The sequence below is a fragment of the Elephantulus edwardii genome, unplaced genomic scaffold (assembly GCF_000299155.1).
Source record: "Elephantulus edwardii isolate Elephantulus edwardi_28Jun2011 unplaced genomic scaffold, EleEdw1.0 scaffold00318, whole genome shotgun sequence".
NCBI lineage: Eukaryota > Metazoa > Chordata > Mammalia > Macroscelidea > Macroscelididae > Elephantulus > Elephantulus edwardii.
Genome location: NW_006400068.1, coordinates 2,422,559 through 2,443,448, shown reverse-complemented (window position 1 = coordinate 2,443,448; position 20,890 = coordinate 2,422,559). Strand labels below are relative to the sequence as shown.

Below are 20,890 nucleotides of genomic sequence, written 5' to 3'. Positions count from 1 at the left end.
GCTTTTAACCCTATGGTGCAAGAGTCTCCTGCAAAGTACCTTTAATATGTCTGCATCACAATGTGCTAATTTTGGCACCATCAGTTAGATAATGTAACATTAAACATTAGATATCAAGGCATCAAAACCAGTATTTACCCAATTGAATAAAAAACTGAAAAACATAGTTCTGATATAGATTGCATTCACAGATCCATAAATAATTTCCTTTCACATTTAGGGTTGCTTTGTTAATGAGAAAAACAGGACTTAGAAAATACTTCATTGGTTTGTGTTTTTGGTGTTTTTTTTTTACTGTTGTATTATTAAATGTTTGGGTTTACTATATAAAATATACCCTCAAGTCAAAATATTTAAAATGAAGTGTTTCAAAAACTAAAAATCATAGGTATGTTACTGTTCAGCAACTCAAATCAGATAAACATTTTAACTACAATCTTAAAAAAAACTATTATGCTTCAATAATCTGAATCTACCACAATTCAGCAGTAAAATACTATGTTGAGAATATAAAAAGTTATAAAGAGGCAATCATTAAAGATTATTGGTAGGCATTGCCAGCTTTTAATAAAAACAGAAATAAGTCATTGTCATCTAGTTAAATAAGTTTTGTTACAGATAGTTTCAGTTATTGAAAAAGGGCCCTTAAAAATTTCAACTGCCTAAATCTTAAACCCTCCCCCTCTCTTGCCCCAAAATACACATTTAAGGGAAAAGTCATTTAATTTGCAGATTGACAAACCAAATTTGGAGAGGGGACCTCTTGAAATTATGTGCCCAATCAATTCTTGGTTTATTAATTTACAATATCAACTTCCAAAAGTAAAGAAACCAAAGTAGTTCTAAAAAATACACAAAACAGACCTCCATCTTTGCATTCCTTTCCAAATAAACACAAAAAGTATGTACAGCATTGTTTAATAATATGCAATATGCAAAAGCTTTGTGTTGCTGTCAGCAACATCTAGACCCACCCACCCTCCTTATTCACAAATGTACCTATACTAAACACAATTACATCACTAAGCCTGTTAGTTTGAAAAGATCTTAAAATTTGTTAAAACTGAAAAATCTTTGTATAGGGGCTCCACTCATTTGACTCAGTGTTATAGACTTCCACTGTATTCAGAAATTCATTGCCATCAAATCCTCCCACTGCATAAATGGTGTTCCCTACAGTTGCAATCCCAGCATTGCTTCTTGGTGAAGTCATGTTTCCCATCATCTTCCATTCATTTCGAGTTGGATCATACATCTCCACACAACTGATCGCATGAGAACCATCAAAGCCACCACCGACAAACAGTTTTCCTAGAAGAGAAATGAGATAGTAAAACTAAAGGGGGTAAAGTACAGGAAGCTGAAAACAAAATTCTTTACTATTAGTTTCAAGTAGAAGTAGGTCTTAAGTAGAAATATGTCAATTCTGTCAAGAAGTATGGACAGTCTGGAAACTGGGGCACAAACCAAACCTAAGGATATCTCATTGTTGTGAAGTCAATTCCAATTCACAGCAACCCTGCAGCTCTGTAGCATTTTTTTAGAAGCAGACTGCAATGTCTTTCCTCTTGTGGAATGAATGAATGGCTGGAGTCTCTGACTCCAGTTAATATTTTTGAATGCATGGAAGAGTGCTTTAACCATTTTACTTACTAGGGTTATTTAGGGAGTGCAAGTGATGATTAAAACTTGTAAAAATCCTATTTGTTCTCAATGAATTAAACTGCAATTAAATTTGTACCTACATGAAACAATATTTACCATTTTGGAAAGACTTAACAGGTGAAAAGTATTGGTTCTAATTAAGAAGATTTGTATGAACTTTTTTCTGAAAATATCTTTTTCTTCTAAAAAGACTGTTGTGGTTGCTAAGTGCCATGCGAACCTCTGAACAACAGATCTGATCCTCATCCTGTTCTATGCCCTTATCCTAGCTTATCTAAAAAGACAGTCAAAATGAAAGATTTTGCATCACAAGAATGGCTCATGGAAGTAGATGTATTATAACTTCATGAATTCATTTAAAAAAAAATTTGTGGGTTCTTGGGGGAAAAAATTAAGAGTTTTAAGTGCAGTTTGTAGTAAGTAAAATACATCATAAATTGCGACCACCTTTAGTTATTTTCTTAGACTAAATAAACTTTCCACTAACTATGCCTCAGCAACCCAAATCCCAAAGTTTACCATCCAGAACAGCTACTCCAGCTCCTCGCCTAGCTACATTCATGGGTGCAATTAAAGTCCAGGTGTTATTTTCAGGATTATAACGTTCTACTGTGTTCAGGCAATTCCAAGACTCAGCACCTCCAATTATGTACAAATAACCACCAAGTTCACAAACTGCAGACTGGTGTCTACCTATAAAAATCAAGTCAAAGCAAAACTGTTACAATTCTGAAAGCTATTTACCAATGGCAAATACTGTATTTAGAAATCTTTTATCTTTATTATTTTTAACCAACTTTAAGGAAAAAAAAATAAACTTACGAATATTAAGAGGAGCACAACTTGTCCATGATTTTGTTATAGGATCAAATACATCACAATTTTTCAGTCCTTTTTGACCATATGGATCAGAGCCACCAACAATGTATAATTTTCCATTCAGAGCACACACTCCTATTTAAGTATAAAGTATGTTACATATTGATAATTATTATCTTAAAAATTAGTTATCTCAGAAGAAAGTATTATTACCTGCATTACAACGGTTAGTCCTCAATTCTGGAACAGGAGTCCAGTCATCTATGTTTGGATCATACATCTCTCCACAACTGAGATCATCTGAGTGGCCATTTGATCCACCTACTACATAGAGCTGGCCCTATAGCAAAAAAGACATTAGAATTTCCACCATTCTAACGTTATTACTATTGAAAACTAAAAATATGTGTTGCAGCATAGCATCCTTACCATGAGGACAGCCATCTGAAATCGGGCTCTTGGTGTTCTCATAGGAGCCAGAAAAGACCACTGGTCTGTACATGGGTCATAGCATTCAACTGTTCGGAGACATTCCTCTCTGTTATAGCCACCTAGTGGGAGAAACATGAAAACGTGGATTTAAACTACTGAAAACAGACCGAAATTTCTGGCCTATGGTGGTTTAACTAACGTGCATGATTAAAAGAAAATTGTTTCTATTCACAAACTTACTAGAGACTCTATTGATGTTTAACTAAATGCTTGCTACAGGGGATGAACTACCCAATTTTTAGTGAGTTAGGTGCTTAGTTTCTGTCTGGAAATGAGAACTCACCTACTTTAATAAAACATTAAAAAAATAAATTAGGAATAGAAAATGACCAAAAGGTTAGGCATTCACAATAGCATTTAATTGTTATTTTTCTATGCTCTTAGAATGTAAAAATCAGAATGCCAATAAAAGTGTATTACAAGCAAGTGCAAATGCTCATTTACAGGTTTGGCCATTTGAATGCTTCTGAAAAGAAATCTATCATCTTTCTGTTCTTACCTGCAGCTATGAGTTTGCCATTCATCTCTGCAGTTCCCAGGCCAGATCGTGCATACTGCATAGGAGACATAGGCTTTTCTATTAGCTCGTCTGGTTGCATTTCAAAGCTTAAACTCTTAATTAGTCTTGGGGTACTTGTTGGTGAACTCTGTGGGCTGTTTCGTCCATGAAGGAAAATTACACAGAATATACCATCCAACACAGCCAGACACAAGTATGTATTATCTGTAAGGACAAGAGCTTTGTTAAAGATGAAATTATTATTATTGTTTGCTGTGTGATCTTGAACTGGACTCCACATTCTCAAGGTACCAGCCTGGAACAATATGCCATTGTTTCCCAAATTTAATTATTTCTCAGTTTTCCCCCCTCAAATAGCCCATTTAAAAGAACTGAATGCTCAAAGCTCCTTCTTATAAAAATAGTAACTAGAAGACAATCTGTTAAGTGTCTCACACTTACTTGAAGTCTTTTCCGAGGCAACGATTTTCCACTCATGTTTAGGACTTTGTACTGTAGCATTTGGAGAAGAGAGACATCCAGTGGAACTGCTACTTATCTGCTTATGACCATTTTCACGTGGTGGCTTTTTCTGCAAAATCAAAAGGTAGCTCCAGAAACCTAGCCAATGACCATACAAGCTGATGTACCTCTGTCTCTGAGTTATTCCACAACTTCAAAAAAACCCCTAAGTATCCTTCATCTGTATTGGACATTCATAGCTCACCAAAACTTCACACAAACTTTCCAATTGACACAAATTACTGGCTACTTCCATCTCCACTCAAAAATGAAACACCACCTACAGAATAAGTACTCAATAAACTCAATTGAAACAAAAAAATCCATCACAGATCAACTATCATCATGATTTTCCAATGGAAAAACCTTTCACAATCCATTTAAATTCACATACTCTATATTATAAACCAGTGAATCTTCTAAGAGGTAATAATAAATTTATAATGGCATTATAATTAATGATAGAATACATTATTCACTATCTTCACAAGTTACCACACCTAATCTGCATATATTGGTATTATTCTTACAATGCTAGCAAGAAGTAAATCGGCTTAGATTCATCCAGTCTCTTGGAAAGTGTTGTGGGGGGGTGGGGGTGGGGCGGGAGAAGGGGATCTGTAATTACAAGAAGTAACCTATAGGAGTTTTTAAGTGTACCCTTTATATATAATAAAATGGTTTGACAAAAGTACACCAAAACAGAAAAACAAAAGGTGTAGGAATCAGAAATCAAAGTACCAATCACTCACAAATGTCAAAATGAGGAAAAAAATGAGCAAAGCTGCCAATTTTCTAATGATTCTAAAAAAACTACATTGTGTTCTTATACAAAATTTGAGTTTCTTCTATTTACTACTCTCTGTCATTTCCAAAAGACATGATTATATCGCATTTGGAAGAATTCCCTCAGAGAAACTGCCAAATAAACGTACAGCACCCTCTTCACCTGATCAGATATGCATACTCATAACAGTATCGTCCCCAGGGCCACAACTACATGGATAGGTAGAAATTTCTTATTAGAAAGGCAGGGTAGGGATGGGAAAGGTGGGAGATGAAGAATCCCATTAACAAGTAAAAGGAATAAAGTTTTATCAGTTATTTAAAGGTGTTTTTAAAAACTCAAGAAGATTGTTCTGGCCATTCAAGTGCAGCTAGAGCATATATAGGCTGCTGCCCTGAGAGAAGACCAGAATTGTTTGATGTTGATTATTACTCAACAACTTACTAGGTATGGTTAAGTATTTTCTTTTTTTACTCATGTAAAGGAAACACACTACAGATCCATTTTATAGATTTAAAAATATGGAACCTCAAGATGAGCACTACTAATGGTATGAGCCTATAATAAAGATTAAAACCTCTAAATATAAAGCGCACCCACTTTATACTGCTTTATACAAAAAAGAATCCATCTCAATCTGTAGAAGAAAGGTGTCCAAGGTATCACAAGTTGATAATGCTCGCATTAAGAGGATTCTCAAGAAATCTGCTGTTGGATATTGTCTATAAAAGCAAAGCACCAATTAACAATGATGATTACGACTGTCACTGTTATGCACGGTTGAGTCAAAACAGACTCACAGTTGACCCTCCAGGGAGTTTTCAGAGGCAGTCAATCACAAGAGGAGGAGACTGTGCTTCTTTCTCCAAGGGAGCAGCTGGTGGATTTTAATTCCCTGCCTTTGGCTGGCAGTTCAACTCCTTCCCACTAAGTCATCAAATCTCCCAACATATAGCAAAACTTACATAAACATGCTTCCTAACTCCTTTATAGAATATTTTCAAACATGACACTTTATTCTCTATAATCATCCTTGCTATAAAAACTCCTCTCACCCAGGCTACCCACTGGTTCACACTTTTTCTCTAGCTACCAATGGAGTAATTTTTATGGCAGTCCTGTTTTCAATCACTATCACTTCTCAGGTAAGGGATTCGGATTCCTTATCTCAATACTCTTTGGATATGAAATCCATTAAAGGATTTACTATGTGACTTTCTAAAGCCAAAGTAAAAGATTCTCTCCAACTTGATTTCCTGACAGGTACTAATTCTAGCTCCACTTGGGTCTAGGAGATCAAGAGGATAGTGCAGACTAAGGCAAGGGTCCAATAATTTAGTAGATTTTACAAAAGAACTCTTCTACCTTCTTATCCTCTCTCTAAAGCCTAATAATATATGATCTCTAATCCTTTTTATTTCATGATCTCTAGTCACAAAATCACTAATGACCTTCACATGCCAGAACCCTTCTCTTTCTATATTCAATCTAAACAATCATACTGCTTATACAGCTATAATACAAAAACTCTGGACTTTCTCCTTCATGCTTTTCAATCAAGCCCTTCTTTATTTCATCAGAACTACTGTTTCTGATAGTCTACACATCACACGTTATCATCTACCCTCAGTCTTGCTTATAAAAATAACTCAATAATTTGTGGGGAGTTAAAAAAAACTCTTCTGGAATCCCACCACCCAAGACTACCTAATAGTTAACTATTTGTCTAAATATTATGTAACAATTATTTTACTGGTTAAGCCAATTATTAATTTAACCAATCTTCCTACTGCTAGACTTTTTAGTCAGTGTTTCTCTATTATTAAAGTAGTAGAATTTGTACATTCATTATCATTTTTATTCTTGTTTCAAATTCTCTGAAGATTCTCTACTATCTACACTGTCGCTGTTGCTGAGTACCGTGGAGTCAGAACAAACCTGTAACTGACAGGCAGGTTTTCAGAGGCATTAAATTGCACGGAAGGAAACTGCCCATCCTTCTCCTGCAGAGCAGCTGGTGGATTTGAACTGCATGCCTTTGAGACTGCAGCACAACTTCTTACCACTAGGTCACCAGAGCTGGTGATGTACTTACTGCCCTGTTCAGGTAGCATTTATCCACCGTCCCAGTATCATCACCTGCAATTCTAAGTTGTGGAGATATTTACCTTGGAGTTTTTTTTAAATTATCTCATATATTTCCCTCCATCTGCTATGTAAACTCAGAATATTCTAAATCCTAAGACTGCTCAAATGTCACTTTCTCTGTGAAACTTCCCTAGTTTCTCTTTGGACCCAATATGCCTATCTAAGCCTCTTGTAGATCCTTCTTCGAAGTCTGTACTGCTTTAACTATTTTTATAAGTTCCTTTAAGTGGAATGCCTTTTGTATCTTTTTGTACTCTGATAACGAGCATCATGGTTTATTGAATTATTGAAAACAATCATTTTCAAAATTTTATAATGTTAAAAGGGAAAATGTCCTATATGTTAAAAACACACAAACATGAACAAAGTTTACAACTAATTCAAACTAAAAAAATTTTATGGGCCCAAGGATATCTAACCATTATTGCCACAAAACACTTCATAGAGCCAACACACACCTGGTACTATCAATATACAGGTTTTAACATTGAGTCCATCATTTCTTTAACTTATATATAATTATCAAAGGAAAACACCCTGCAACCTATATTAACTTAAAACTTCAATGTTGAGCCAGACACAACAGATCAGTTATAAAACACAGGAAAAGTAGTTTATCTAGTGGTAGATAAACAGTGTTACACACATAACACAATACATGATATTGTGCTGGAAATTAAAGTTAATGACTTCCCTTGGCATAGTGGATGGCAGAGACTGGGAATAGACAAGGAAGGTTTCTGATAACAAAAATTTTTTTTAGTCTGAGTACTATTTACAGTGGTGGCTCACTTTGTGACACTTATAATGTATATATTTCTCTTGTATATTTGTCCATAGCCGAAAGATAATTATTCTTACTTTGAATGTGTGCGTGCATGCACGCACGTTTATACGTGTGTACACCACCAAACTGGATCTGACTGGTATAGAAGATTTTTCCCTCCTTCTCCAGCAGAGTATCTGGTGGATTCAAACTGCTCACCTCTGGGATTGCAGTGCAGCTTCTTGCCACTAGGCCACCAGAGCTCACCTTTGTTCTTATATTTTTAACACATTAGGATAAAGACTTATCTACCCAAGGAGCCCTAGTGGAATGGTGGTATGGCTGTTAAATTAAGACTCAGTAGTTCAAAACCACCAGCCATTCTGAGGGAGAAAGATCGAGCTGTCTGCTTTTCCAGAGCCCTGGAAATCCTACTGGCAGTTCTACTTTGTCCTGTAGGGTTGCTCAAGGAAATGCTGGGTTTGCTTTTCTAAAATTTTACAGAAGTCAAACTAACTTGCTCAAAAAGTACACTGGAACTATATTAAATTTCAATTCATTCTGCTCAAGAAGTATCTGCATCAGTTTACAGCATTAAACCAACTATGCCATTTTAAAGATTATTACATTACACAATTCACCTTTACTATATTATTTCTGCTTTCAAATAGTAACTCAGGAATTTTAGGAAACATCTAAAATGCCTTTTAGAACCAACAAGAATTTGAGTTCCTTATATTTTTTAAAATTAGATTTACAATTATTAATGTTGAAGACTCAGCTAATAATTCTACATTGTTTTTATAGACTTTTTCTTATTACTCGTAAATCTTTATATGGGGGGGAACCTTAAGTACAGTTCCCTAATTTGTGGAGGTGATAATTCTTATGTATCAAAACCACTAGTAATCCTAAGAGAGATATGCGTGCGTCTCTTGAAAATGTTTCTGTCCAAATTATAACAATGAGATTCTTCCACTTTCCTTTATTAAAGGAAAATTTAAATATGCTATAAAAGTCTCTAATCAAATTTTAACCTGAGGTTACCTCAGACTGTGCAATGTGTACCTGCACAAACTGAATGTGGTCATCATCACTGCCAAACACCTCAGCCTGTCCATCTAGTAGATTCCCATCAAGCAGCTTGTGATCAGCTGAGTAGTACAAGGTTTGAACCTGCAAAACAGCAACAGAATACCCATGTGGCTTCTGTCTCCATGGCTACTCCACTAGTATGCAGATTACACAACCGCCTCGAAGGTAACCTCCAGGGAGCTTCTTGACATCTCTCTCTGGCAGGATCACGAAGCAAAGAAAAATACATGTCATGGTGGTAAAAAATAAACACAAAATCTTGTAATACTGGTTGAAAAGTCCTTGGCGTGAAAGAAATCTTCATTTTCCATAATTCCCATGTGTAGCATTAAGAAAAAGGCAGCGGAGTACAATACTCTTAAAGAATACATATTTACAATAAAATACTGAGTATGGTTTACACTGTTAAAAATGAATGGTCTGATTTGCATAAATAAATAGTCTCTCGGGCAGAACAGGCAATGTCAAGAAAAAGAGAAAACATGCAAAAATAAAACAAGATGTAAAAATCATTCCCTTCAGATGCAAATGAATGAATAATGCATCTGATTTTTAAGTGGGAAATCATTTCTAATTTAAAGAGTGCCTGTTTTTGGCCTTTCAGAACATAATGCCAGAAGAATTTTGAAAGGCCTAACAGATTTCGCCTTATGAAAGGCTTAGAAATTGACTGATGAAATTTCGGGTTACTTCACAGTTCTATCTGCAAATTTTTAATTCCCACCATCAGTTGTTTTTTCTTATGTTATTTTTAAAAGGCAGCCCAAGATAATAAGTGGCTGTATGTATGAATAACATCATTGAGAAACACAATGCTTTAAAGATAAGAATCCTGTAAAGGAGTAAACACCATTAAATCATCATCGTTCTCTGCCCACAGCGGATTTTTCTTAGGAGAACTAGGGCAGGACTGCTGCTTCTTTACGTGTCAATACACTTGAGGTTTCTTCTTGTTTCTTCAGTCTTGGGTATCCTAGTTTTGTTAATAAACCTATGGGGAGATAAATCAATGGGGAGGAACAATCATTAGAAGCTTTTACCTACTTATCAAATTTAAAGCAAAAACCTGTGAAGAAAAATTAAGAATCTACAGAAAATTTCAGTACCACCTCCCATTTCTAAAGCAAATTACATGCTACTTTAAAGAAAGTTAACAGCACATAATAAGCAAAGGAATAAAAAAAGAAAAGCAGAAGACCAAACTGAACAGTGCATTCAGCTCACCTGGACACCCCCCCTGTTTCTCAGCTTAGGGGTACCTATAGCAAAATTTAAATTCTTTAGGGTCATGGTTACAAAATAAAAGTGAAAGGGAATCCTTCATGTTACAGCAAAATAACATTTAAGAATTGCTGAATCCCATTTACTTAAAGACTAACCTCTTCCATCAGCTCTTCCAGACTGTCTCCGTTCTCCCAGATGCTACGCTGCACCCAGTTGATTACCTTTGTATAGAGTTTGCCATTGCTGGGTAAGCAAACATTATCTTCAAGCATTACCTCCAACTAGAGTTGGAAAAGGAAAGGACAGTGAACAACATAATCTGTATTGAGCCTCCAGTGCCAAGTTTAATCTTCAATTTCATAATGAAATTGTCAATAACATCCAATTACATTCTGTAATATGCAGAAATAAAAAAACAGTAGTAGGCTGAAAAATATTACATTGCTAAAAATAAAGGGACACTAAAACAATAAAAATTCTCTGTTTAGGGCTAAGGAGTATAATTCTGTTTACAGTTTACTCCTTACCTTTAGCCGTGGAAGTTTAAGAAACTCTTCCTCTTCTGAAATTTGTAACAAATGCTCCTGAATGTAAGCATCAACCTTATTCAATAAACGGGCATCTCCCATACAACTTGCAAAATTCCGGTAAGAGATGCAACTGGTAACATCCATTCTAGACAGTAAATAATCACCACAAACCTTGGAAACGAAATACACAAATGCCAACATTTACATATACTTATTCAACAAGTATTACCTACTGTGTGTGAATGAAGGATAGTGTGAAGCACAATGTGAATGTACTTTCAATAAAATAAACATTTTTTAAAAAGGGGGGAAAAATTACATATTGTTTAAGTACAATATGTTGTTATAAAGTATTGTATGAAGATAGAAAAGTTCATTTTAAAAATCACTAACTTAGAACAAGTTAACAGTGGGACTACATATAGAAGTGATAAAGACCAAAGAATGTCACAGAAATGTAGAAGTTGTACTGACAAAGAGGAAACAAATGAAAATGCTGCGACACAAGTTCAGTACGTTTTCCCAAGTGCAATTAAATAAGGTTTTATGAAAGGCAATCAGGCTACACATGAGATGAAGCTGACACTGGATTCTGACAGGCAATAAAAATGAACAAAGATGCTGTAAACATCTTAGTTTGGCTGGGGGCAAAGACAACTAGATAATAATTTTGAAAAAATAGCAACTATATTAGGGAGAATCTGAAATGCTATAAACTATAGGGAAAAGACTATTTAACAGAGAATTGACATTCAAGCAGAGTGACAAGTTCTTAAAGGGCCAGACTGTATATATATTAAAATTTATACCATCTGATTACTTAACTCTGTCATTACATCTAGAAAAAGTCTTAGAAAATAGCTAATGAATGCGTATAGCTCATTCCAGTAAAATTTTATTTACAAAAAAAGGCAGCTGGCTGGCAGTCTATAGTTTACAGAGGATTAGATGTCTTTTCTCCCCATGAATGATTAAGTAACTTCTCGCTGGTGTTAAATTCTAGAAGGAATGCTTTAAAGAGAAACCCAGACATGTAGAGGAAAAGATAACTGAGTAGATAAGTTTTGCAACAAACTCTTGGAAAAATATTTTAATTCATATTATCAGAGAGATACAGTCATTTTGCCAAGGTTGACTACTAGAAGAGGATTATCTTTGAAGTTCAATCTTGCCTCACTGCTATGACCAAATAGTGACTAAAGTTGGTGGTAAATGACACCATGTGAATGTTGTTAGCTTTTCTTTTCCTGGGAAAAGTACATGTCAAATTCTTTATACAAAATAAGACTCATCCTTAATCATTATTTCTGGTATTCTACCTGCTTTACTCGGTCCATCTTCAGTTTTTTTGCTGCAGAATAAACATCTTTTACCAGTTCCTTATCTGCTTTTAACCTATTTAAAGAAAAAAATCACTTAAGATAATAAGGCCATAAAATCAACACTTAATTTTCATAAATTTAAAGACTTAAAATTTCTCAATGATATTCTCTAATTAAATATCTTATAGTAGTTTTCCCTTATCTATGGTTTAATATTCTGGGGCTGTGTGTAAAAATATTAAATGGAAAATTAGAGGGAAAAAGAATGCATAAAAATTTTAAATTCCTGGGGAGCTCTGGTGGCCTAGTGGCAAGGAGCTGCAACTACAATCCCAGAGGCGCACGGTTCGAATCCACCAGATGCTCTGCCGGGGAAGGAGGGACAATCTCCTCCAGTACCAGTCAGATCTGATTTGACGGTGCGCGCGCGCGTGCGCGCGCACACACACACACACACACACAATTTTAAATTCCCACCATTCTGATAGCATGAAATCGTGCACCTTCTTTCTCTGTTGCATATGGGATGTGAAACATCCTATTTGCATATCCGGGCTACATACCCATCCGTTAGTCATTTAGTAGTCTTCCTAGATTAACTACTGTGTTATCAACGTATCTAAGCTATGAATTCAACTGTATCATATGTATGTGTAAGGGAAAAAAACCCATATATAGTTTGTATAAGTTCAGTACTACCTACAGTGTTGTGTGCCCACTGGAGGTCTTGGAATTTATCTCCTGCTGATAAAAGTCTACAATACTTCAAAGTACTTACTGAGCAGTGTAAGCATAATTCAGCAAGACTTCAACAGCTTCTGGATTGAGATCATCGAATTTAACATGAGAAACTCCATGAGGGTCACTATCACTATTAAAAATTTCAAATAAATAGGGACTGCAGCAAGCCAGGACAGCTCTGTGTGCTAACATCTCATGGCCACAGACCTGTAATTGTAGAGAGTCAAAATCAGAAATATTAAACAGATAAGGGCTAGGCTGCTAATCAAGACTGGTGGTTTACCCAAACGCCTACTCATCTACTTAAAAAATTCAATGGCAACTAGTTATGAAAATGAACATAAGGAAATACAATACTGTATAGCTTATAATAAAAAAATTCTATGTTTCCAAATACCTGAAGTCGCACATCACAGAACTGCCCACTTTTCCTCAGGGCATTTAATTTGGCAACAGAAGATTCAATGAAATTTTCATCTTCAAACATTAAATATCCATTAGGAATCATTTTTCCTTGTTAAGTTTGGCTAAAAAAAGAAAAAGTAACCTGAGTTTTTATACTGTAAACAGTAGCTTTTAAAATGATATTTCAAAGACCAATAGCCTATCTTTATTTTTATTCTCAAAGTCCATCTCACTAACAAAAAAATTTTAACACATGGAATCATTAATGAAAAACTGATGGCAACATATGTGTAAGTCTTTGCACTCTCATACTTTAGTCATAAGCCTTTTAAATAATCATGCAATATTGAGTATTTAAACCATTTTTGGCTAGGTTTCCCTGTCTATTAGCATATTTTTTAATGAAAGAACATAAAGAGAAAACTAATCCAGCCCCATAGATATACAATAACATCCAATCAATGCAAAACTCTGGAAGGACATGAAATAATTAATTACACAGAGATTTCCTTAACTTTGGTGGGCTGCTGCCCTCATTCTCAAAAGTAGAAACTATGACAGATTACAATCCTACCTTTCTTTTGTTTCCTTTAAAGAAACCATTCCTCAGACATATATACTCAAGAATTAAATGGAGAAAATGTTCAATTTCAACCTCCATTGCCTAAATAAATACACTAAAATTCTATTCAATACACTGTATCTGCCAAATGATTTTTTTAAATGCTTTGAGATATATAAGGAATATGTAAATTAAAAAGATAAACTTAATACAAATTTTTCTCTCTAGAAATGATATAATTATTGACTTGAAAGGTCTCTGACCTCAGAAAATTCTCTAAAAAACCAGCATGCCCTAATGCTGGGCTCAGCAGTGAATAGTCACCTACCTTTCTGATGAGAAACAGAATTATGGAAAATTTTAAATAATCCAAGGACACAGGAGTATTAAAATGGAGCACTTTGTCCAAGTCTGAAGACAGGTGGCTGAAGAGAAGGCAAATGTGTCTTAAACTCTAATGGTGATTCCAAAACTATCAGGCTTGAAAATGATGTAATCAAGTCCTTAACAGCTATAGACACGAATTTCTTCTGTGATAATCATGCATCATAATCTGTAACAAAGACAAATAAACTAGAGATTCAGAACAGTCAAGGGCTGTTATTACTCTAGATCAAGGAGATCATATAAAGTCCAGGTTCTAAAGAGCCCAAAATCTTCAGGTAAACAGCAAAAAGATACAATACCAACATAAATGCAATTATACATAAACCTTTTCTACTCAGCTTGCAACTACTTAGGCAACATAAATAAAAGGGGGGTATCTCCTTGGAGGGCAGGAGCTAGTGATTATTACTGTTAACATGGGAGTTATAAGCAAACAAACACAACAAAAATGTACACACACATACGTACATAAAACTGGTTAGCACTATTATTATTCATTATTCTAACTAATATGCAAACATGTGATTAACTTGTTTCTAAAACTTGTTAAAATACAGTTAGGGAATTTCACCAGCCAACAAGCAACTTTTGGGCATGATTCCCAGACAACTATACAATGTTATAGTCAAACCAGATATACTGTTCCCCAAAATGTGCTCTGTAATTCCCAGCCTCCTCTCTACTTAGAAATGCCTTTAACCAAACCTCTGCAAGATGAAATCTTACTTGTGCCATAGACCCTCTGCTAAATGTCCCCCACTGGGACATAATTCTTCCCCATCCTTTTTCTGAAAAGTATGTCAGATTTTCTTGTGAGTGTTCTGTGTTATGCCTATGTCTGTTCCTTTCTACCTTGATCCCAGACCCCTAAAAGGCAAAACTTGTGTTGTGCTAATTCTGTATCCATCATCCCCAAACCAACCTAGAAAAGATGAATAATTTGTTAAAGCAAACAATACCTACATTCTGGCTGATTATTTTTCTGGCATATACTAACAAAACACCAATGGCATAGTTCAAGTTCAATACAAATCTTCAATTCTAAGAATTATGTTGAAGTGAAAAACTACCCCATGACCCACCAAGGGCAGTTCTCATACTCATTAAAAAAAAAAAAAAAAAAAAAACACAAACCACACCACCCCAAAACCAAAAACCCCTATGCATCATGTTCAATACAAGTACAAATCTGTAAGAGCTAGATCCCCTATGTTCTAACCAGTTTGTTCATACTTTAGGTTTCTTTTCAAGAAAACCTAAGCATTATTTAAGTACTATTATCTAAACATAATTACTATTATGATTGATTGCTTTCAAAGCTTACCCCTGAAAAAAGAAATAAACAAGTAAAAAACCCCAAAGTGTATTGTATCATAGCATAGGTTCCCTCATTATCCACAAGTAGTGTTCATACAAAACCTTTGATGTTGCTGTGTGCGGTCAAGTCAGAACCCACTCAGAGGTGACCCTCCCAGCAGATTTTCAGAGGCAGTAAGTCACATGGGAGGGACTGCTCATAATTCTCCTGCGGAGCAACTGGTAGATGTGAACTGCAAGTGTTAGGCACCACTAAGTCACCTTACAACTTTAGGAAGCTGAAATAGTGTAAAACAAAGGAGCAGTTTTATGGGACAAATTTCTGTGCTTTCCAGATGAAAAGAAAAAAAGAAGAAAAAAAAGGTCTACCAAATCATATCTAAAAACTCCCCTAACATCCCTAAAATAAAACTGACTGTATAGGTTCTTTTCAGTAGAAAGACAGGTAATCTCCTGCTTCTACAAACCCACTGGAAAGTCAGCTCTGAGCTAGTTTTGACTCTATGGTACATAATAGCAACAACATAAGTTACATAGTATTGTTCTCAGGCAGAGTTCAAAGACATTGCACCCTGATACTGAGTGTAATTCCCTGGGAAAGAGCTTGGCATAAAGCTCTGATGGTATAATAAGGATGTGCTGCTCACCAAAAGTTTAGTAGTTAGAGTCAACCAGGGCTCTGTGGAAGAAAGATGGGCATTACTGTTCTGTGCTGTAGAACTAGAAGAGATTCATTGCTGCCACTCCAGCAGGTTTTCAGCAGTTTTATATTGCCTATCTTTATTCCTCAAGAGCAGCTGATACATCCAAACCTTAAGAGTTGGCAGCACAATGTTTTACCACTAGAGTTCTCTCTTCGAGAATTACAGCCTATTATACATTCTATACTATGGAAGGTCACTGTTAGTCAGAACTTAAGGGGAGTTGGATTGTTTCTTCTTTTAAGAAGCTTGGTAACTCCATTCTCCATGTTCAAGGTGTGAGCTGCCTCTTTAAACGGATCACTGTAAAACAAATGCTGATCACCAACAGCTTTTAATACAACATAGTTTGATAAACACTGTATTTCAGTTCCATATGATAGCTAGGGAATTCTGATGGACTAGTCTATGGAGAGCTGTGCTGCCAATCCACAGGTACCATCTGATAGTTCAAATCCATCCGCAGCACAGAGGAAGAAAAATAGGCAGTCTTCTCTGATTTACAGCTTCCCAAGAACCCACTGGAGGGTCAGCTATGAATCACTTCCAACTCAAGAGCAATGAATTTTTAAGTTTTTATAATGGCTGATGTTAAAAAAATTCCTAATCAATTATTAACCTGCTTATTAACACCCAAAAGTTCACAAGTTGCCAGAGACCCAGAAGATGAGCTTAACAGAAATACAGTTCGAGGAATTTTATCAAGGATCTGTGTTTAAAAAAAAAAAAATTAAAAAGGGGGGGGGGAAGGCATAATACTGCCTCCCCAAAAATTCTTCTCTGGCCTTCATTAAGAGCAAGATAAAATATTACTGTCAAACTTCCAAAGTTCCCTTAAAACCTCAAACCTAGTTACAAACATTATCTAAGCTAAAGGGCAACTCTTTGAGGGAAAACAACACACAAAGCTGCAATCAATTCTGTTTGAAAGAAGCGACTTTATAGTTTAAAAAAAACGTATCAGTGAAAAAAAATTACAGTATAAGTTACAGCTTCCCAATGTCACCTTTGAAACCACTATTACCAATCTTACTCACCTGCCCTATGCCTTTAACCCCCATGGTTCTCTAACTCAATTATTCCTCAAACACTTGTGGCATCACACATATGCCAGCCAGTCTGGTCTAGTGTGTTCATAATACAATGAAGTTAGCATAATTATTGCCTCTAGCCTTAAACATTTCCAGCCAGGAAGAGGGTAAAAACAACTAAGCATAAATGAAAAAAGGTTTGACAGCAGACATATTTTAGAAAATAAAGATATTTTCGTTTTAATAGATTACAGATTACAAAATGCAAGAGACCAGTACTGCAGTTTAAACACTGAAGCCTGAAGAACAGATGGGGGATTTTAGAGCAAAGCAATGTATGTACACTCGTAAGAAGGTAAGCACGGTCTAAGGTAACGTGAAGAACACAGAAGCAAGGCAATTAAAGATACTGTATACTCATGCTTTGGAAGGCCTGGTTGCCAAGTGGTAAGAAACTGTGCTGCCAATCTGAAGGCACACAGTTCAAATCCACCAACTGCTCTGTGGGGGATAAACATGGGCAATCTCCTCCTGTAAGTTTACTGCCTCTGAAAATCTAGTGGAGGGTCTCAGCTATGGGTTGGTTCCAACCGGACAGTACATAACATAGTATACCCATGCTTAGCAAGTACTTAACTAGCCCAAACCTAGTGGTTTAATGTGCACTACTATTGTCAAAATCACTATCAAAATTAAGAAATGCAAGAAGAGCAACAATCATTTTTAGTTTATTGTATGGAGAGTGGAATCCAGGCAACAAGGAATTTGGCTTAGGATACTGTACTGCTGAGGTAATCTGAGCAACCAAGTTGAAGTAAAAGTGATGGAATCTTGGTTCAGAAATCACATACAAGGTGATAACTAAAGCTATACAAATAAAGACAAAAATCTATTATTTTTTATTATTCTAATGAAGCTTAAATTTATTCTATCACTTCAATTTTTTTTAATCACTTCAATTTTTATAGCATATGGGGGTAAAAGGGCTCTCCAACTCTTAAGAACTCCTACTTATAGGGCTGAACAACAATTATACCACTAAAAAACTTAATATTCACAATATTCCCCTAACAGAAAAAGCATTTTATACTAACTTGAAATGCTTTCTTTTCGAAAGAAAGGTGGGGGGAAACTCGAACTATAAATTAGGACAGAAATCAATGTCTAGTAGTTAACCAGTGAATTCTTCTATTATGTAAATTCATAGGAAAACCATTTTAGGTTTTTTGGGGGGTCAGTGGCTCAACTAGAGTTTATCCTCAACTATCAAACTGTAGATATTTGATTATTGCGGCTGCAAGCAATAAATGATACTATTTTCAATCCTATTCTAAAGGGTTAATATTCACGTAATTTCTAGATTTACCAACAAGGTCGTCAGCATCTTTTAAGAGTAGCTTCAGGAGGATTAGCTGTAAAACATGCCCTGTAGGAGTCCAGCCCATGCTGAATTTGTTCTGCTCTTATAAAAGAATTGTTGTTGTTGCTGTTAGATGCCACACAATCGGTTCCAACTCATAGCAACCTACAAGCCTACATATAACAGAACACTGCCAAGGTCCTGGCACCATCCTCACAATTGATGCTATGTTTGAGCCCATTGTTCTCACCACTGGTAAATCTCACTGACCCTTTGCTTTACCAAGAATGAGGTCCTTCTCCAGAAACTGGTCCCTCCGGGGAAAACGTCCTCTAACGAGCACTCTGTTGGTACTTAAGAGAGGACTAGGCTTTCAAAGAAGGAAAAAACTGACATCTGCCGCTTAGCTGTTGTCTTAATAATTGATAGCAGTATTCACTTATGTTGCAAATTAATTTCTTAGCTCTTTTAAGACCATGAGCATCATCTTTCGTTTTCTATAGATCATAATACACAAGTCCTCAAAGAACAGGCTTAATGCTAAGCTGTTCTAATCCTCCATCATTGACAACAAATATTAACAAAACATACCTTATAAGAGTAGTTTCCTCTCAATTTACTATATACACTGTCCAAATAGTCAGCAGTCTCAAGCCAGCAGATCTACTATGTAGTATAATTAAAAAATGCTTAGGATTCAAGTTTGCCTGCGTGCAACTCTCAGTCTACTATTATTTGACATCGTCCTATCATCAGGACTCTGCAAAATACGTGGAAGGATAGAAAAAGAGCAAACATTTCCACCGACTTGTTTAGTTAAAAAGGAAAATCCGGAGAGCCCTAGACTGGCTGGCCTGAGCCGCCGGGGCCTTCCACCCCTCGAGACTCAACAAGCGCCCACTCGGAAGGCTGAGCGGCAAGGCGCGCGGCGCCCGCACACCTCCGCCCGGGATTGGCCGGCCGCACAGTCACTCAGAGCCGACACGTCAGGGCAGCCGCTCGCTCCCTCCTTCCTCCCGCCCCCTTCTCCCCGCGCTTGGCAAGAAAAGCGGGCAACGTGGAGCGGGAACAAAGGACCCCGCGGCCCACGGCGATCAGGGACACAGTGCCTCCCCGCTCCAGACCCAAGAAACCGCTGTGTCATATACGCTGGCTGTGCCAGTCTCACCGATGAAAGCCCCGACCTCGAGCAGAGGTCCAACTCCTGACAGCAGGGCAGGGGAGATTCCCGCGTCTCTGCTTCAGGAGGGTCATCCCAGCCCCGTGGTCCCCAGGCGCGACCCTAGGGAGCCTTTGAGAGGTGGGAAAAAAAGCTCAAGTTCATCTCGCTTTGTTTGCCCAGCCCCCGCAGGGAGAACAAACACAAATCTCAACGCGCTCTCCCAAGCGGCCAGCGCCCGCCCTCGGCCGCAAGGCGATCCAGCAACCATGGCAGCGCAGCGAACGCGAAGCCCGCGTGGCGCCGGCTGCGCGCCCCAGAGGGAGGCGGCGTCGGCCTGAGGCGTCTTCCCTCCGAGATCAGGGCACCGCTCCGCGCCTCCCTCCCTGCAACCCGTGCCCCCTTCCGCACTCGGTAGAAAAAGATAGCCATTACCTGGTTCCTCTCTGTAGAGATGGAAAAATTCATCTCTGAAGCTTCGAAGGGGAGCAGGAGGAAGAGGGCGGGAATCGGCCCAACGGAAAGCGCCTCGAGACCAAGGAGGGAGGGGAACGATCGCGAAGGAGGACCAGCGGCCAGTCCTTGGAGGCTGCGAGCAGGTCGGGGCACTCCCGAGGGTTCTCAGGAACGTGATCCCTCGCTAACACAGCGGCAAGACGAGAAAACGAGCGGAGCACCTCCCCACGTCTGACCTCCACGCGCGTCCGGGAGATACTGCGGCCCCGGCCCCCCGCCCGTACCGCACTCCCTCACACGTCACCACGTGCGGCGCCGCCGCTGCCGCCAACGCCTCCCGGCCGCTTCCGGCTCAAGTCTGTCAACGAATCAAAGAAAGATCCCGCTCGAGGCCCCGCCTCCAGTCATGGCCCCACCCACCGCCTCCACCACCCCACCATCCTAACCCCACACCCCGGTCCTTCTCCTTAGCAGCTGGGGTTTCTTCCTTCTTGGTTCAACTAGGTCAGTGCAAGGTGATCTTAGGGAGTGAGACTTCCTTTTACTAATCGCGCCGTCCCCTCCCTCACCTCACACCCTAGTTTAGTCCTCTCTCTCTGGGAACAGGTTTCCACCAGCTGCTTTAACCTGTTTGGCCTCCCGCTTGGGCCACAAAAGCCAGAGATCAGATGTGCGAGTTTAGAATGTTTTTGGCGTCACTTTCGTCTAGGCAACCACTGTCCCCTACCCACAGTGGTCCTTAGAGTGTATGGGTTAACAGTCTTTCAGCTTTGGAGGTGAAGGTGAATGTGATAAGAAGGGTGTGAGGAGATACACTTCAGGGACGAGGATTGAACGACTAACCTTTCACTTGAAATGGTTTGGATGAGACGCTTCAGTAATTTGGAAAAACAATTATGTCA

General features: G+C 37.7%; 1 protein-coding gene across 1 annotated transcript; it reads right to left on the bottom strand.

The window, feature by feature from the left end:
• Positions 1–771: 771 nt before the first annotated feature.
• On the bottom strand, positions 772–20,185 carry LOC102861174 (influenza virus NS1A-binding protein homolog). The gene is made up of 15 exons (XM_006901312.1): positions 19,968–20,185; positions 13,902–14,130; positions 13,008–13,137; positions 12,648–12,817; positions 11,867–11,942; positions 10,545–10,718; positions 10,173–10,298; positions 8,767–8,874; positions 3,938–4,067; positions 3,476–3,700; positions 2,914–3,035; positions 2,698–2,824; positions 2,488–2,619; positions 2,185–2,358; positions 772–1,311 (listed from the first exon to the last, which is right to left on the bottom strand). Exons 3-15 carry the CDS (start codon positions 13,116–13,118, stop codon positions 1,058–1,060), a joined length of 1,929 nt encoding a protein of 642 aa, XP_006901374.1. The 5' UTR covers positions 13,119–13,137; positions 13,902–14,130; positions 19,968–20,185; the 3' UTR covers positions 772–1,057.
• Between the last annotated feature and the right edge of the window lie 705 nt (positions 20,186–20,890).

Coding starts and splice junctions, on each gene's coding strand:
- LOC102861174 (XM_006901312.1), bottom strand. CDS start 13,118: ATGATTCCTAATGGATATTTAATGTTTGAAGATGAAAATTTCATTGAA. Junction 12,818..13,007: donor TCTGTGATGTGCGACTTCAG/GTATTTGGAAAC, acceptor CTACAATTACAG/GTCTGTGGCCATGAGATGTT. Junction 10,719..11,866: donor AGATGGACCGAGTAAAGCAG/GTAGAATACCAG, acceptor TTCGTTTCCAAG/GTTTGTGGTGATTATTTACT.